Source organism: Corvus brachyrhynchos, unplaced genomic scaffold (genome assembly GCF_000691975.1).
Source record: "Corvus brachyrhynchos isolate BGI_N302 unplaced genomic scaffold, ASM69197v1 scaffold535, whole genome shotgun sequence".
Lineage (NCBI taxonomy): Eukaryota > Metazoa > Chordata > Aves > Passeriformes > Corvidae > Corvus > Corvus brachyrhynchos.
This window is the reverse complement of record NW_008237901.1, coordinates 84,297-86,214: the sequence shown is the minus strand read 5'-3', so window position 1 is coordinate 86,214 and position 1,918 is coordinate 84,297. Positions and strand designations below refer to the sequence as shown.

The 1,918-nt window shown below is 62.0% G+C and overlaps 1 protein-coding gene across 1 annotated transcript in view; it reads right to left on the bottom strand.

The window, feature by feature from the left end:
- Positions 1-942: 942 nt before the first annotated feature.
- LOC103614654 (zinc finger protein CKR1-like) overlaps positions 943-1,918 on the bottom strand; it is a 2,858-nt gene continuing 1,882 nt past the window's right edge. Inside the window, exon 4 of the mRNA XM_017732922.1 lies at positions 943-1,916. Coding sequence (XP_017588411.1) covers positions 1,385-1,916 — 532 coding nt within the window. The 3' untranslated portion in view covers positions 943-1,384. The remainder of the gene's footprint in view (positions 1,917-1,918) is intronic.

The window sequence follows — 1,918 nt, the reverse complement described above, 5'->3', positions numbered from 1 at the left end:
ACGAGGGGGGACAGCCACACCCCCTGAGCTGTGGCCAGAGGATCCCAGCTCTGCTTTCCAGAAGCATTCCATGCCTTCCTCCTCTGCAGCGCCCAGGGGCTGGGCGGTCAAAGCTCTCCTGCCCCTCACTGGGGCATGGAGGCCTGGGCAGGGGGACACCCTGCAAAGTGATGCCGCAACCCTGCCAGAGCCCTGGGTGTCCCTTCCTCCTACCAGCTCCTGAGGTGGGACTGGGGTGCTCAGAGTCCTCCTCTAGTTTTGGGGACACCCCATGGAGAGTGGTCTGTGCTCCTGCCCCAGGATGGGAAAGGGTTTGGGGGCCCAGGATACCCCAGAATGAGGGTCAGGGTGGGGATGGGGGGTGAAGCAGGGGGAAGGGGGCACAGGGAGGGGCAGCCATGCCTGCCAAAGGGGTTTTGGGGGGAGACGGAGAGGAGGGATGGGGGAGGCTGAGGGTGGATTTGGGGAAAGGCGGATGATCATTTGGGGTGGTGGGGAAACACTTTTCCCTATAACCCTCCTCATCCTCTGCCCTACTATTAGGGGGGTAAAAGTGGGGGACACAACTCGGGTGCATGGCAGGGTGAAACCACACAGGGAACCCCCTTCCTTGGGGATTTTTGGGGGCAAACAGCTCAGAAAAGAACCCTGGGGACCTGTACCCATCACCAGCACTGCTGGAACCTCCTCAGACTCTGCCGGGGATGCACCAAGGACAGGTTGGGATGCATTAAGGTGGGAATGCTGGAGAAGCCAGGCCAGGTTTCCTGGGCTTGGAGTGACAGTTAATAAAGTAGAAGGTAGTTGAGCCAAAAAGCAAAACCCCTCCGTGTGTGTCCACGTGGTTTTTGTCTCTGGGAAGAAGAAGGTGCTCACGGGCTTTCCTACCTGGAGAAGGGAAAGCATCAGAGCACAGGGTTGGAGCACAAGGAGACACAGGTGTCCATGAGGTATGGGACTCCCAGTTTATTCCTGCCCTGTGCCAGCACCTCCTGCTCATCCTGAGCATCTTGCCCCCTCCATCCCCTTCTCCCACCGGCTGGCAGCACGAAGTAGGCACACCACCACTGGATTTTCACATCAGAACCAGCCCGGGTTCCCCCACCCTTCCCTGATGGAGCCAAGCGCCATTTCCTTCGGGAATAGGCTCCTTCTCCCCCAGGTTGTCCCTTTTCTGGGGTCTGGACTGCAGTGGGTGCAATGTTCACCCACTGCTGTGGGGAGACACCAGGGCAGATAAATCCCACCCTGTGCCATGACAGAGCACCCCGTCACCCACCCCAGTGCCCTTCAAGTGTCACTTGGTGTCCTTTGGCTTGTCCCCAAGACAAGTTTTCCCTCGGCTGTCTCTCCACATCCATCACACCGAGGTGGGTCTTAGTCCTTAGGGCTCCTCACTGCTGTGAGCTCCAGGCGTGTCCCCCCCGAGCCGTGTCCTGGCAAGGGGCGATGGCCCCACGGCCTTGGGGAGGTGGCTACGGCGGTGCTTGGCGAGGTGCGAGCCCTGGCTGAAAGCCTCGCCGCACTCGGGGCACTCGAAGGGCTTCTCGCCGGTGTGAACACGGCGGTGCCGCTCCAGGTGGGATGCCCAGGCACAGCCCTTCCCACAGTCGCCGCAGGTGTAGCTCTTGTGCTTGGCGTGGCCGCGCTGATGCTCCAGGAACGGGGGGGCTTCCCCAAAGCGCTTCCCACAGTCATCGCACTTGTAGGGCCGCTCCGGCGAGTGGGTCTTGCGGTGCTGCAGCAGATGCGCCTTCTGGGTGAAGCGCTCGCCACAGCTGCTGCAGGGGAAGGGCCGCTCGCCCGTGTGGACGCGTCGGTGCCGCTCCAGGTGGGATGCCCACACAAAGCCCTTCCCGCAGTCAGCGCAGCAGTGCGAATGCTCCCGGCGGGTGCACCGCTGGTGGCGCGCCCGCGC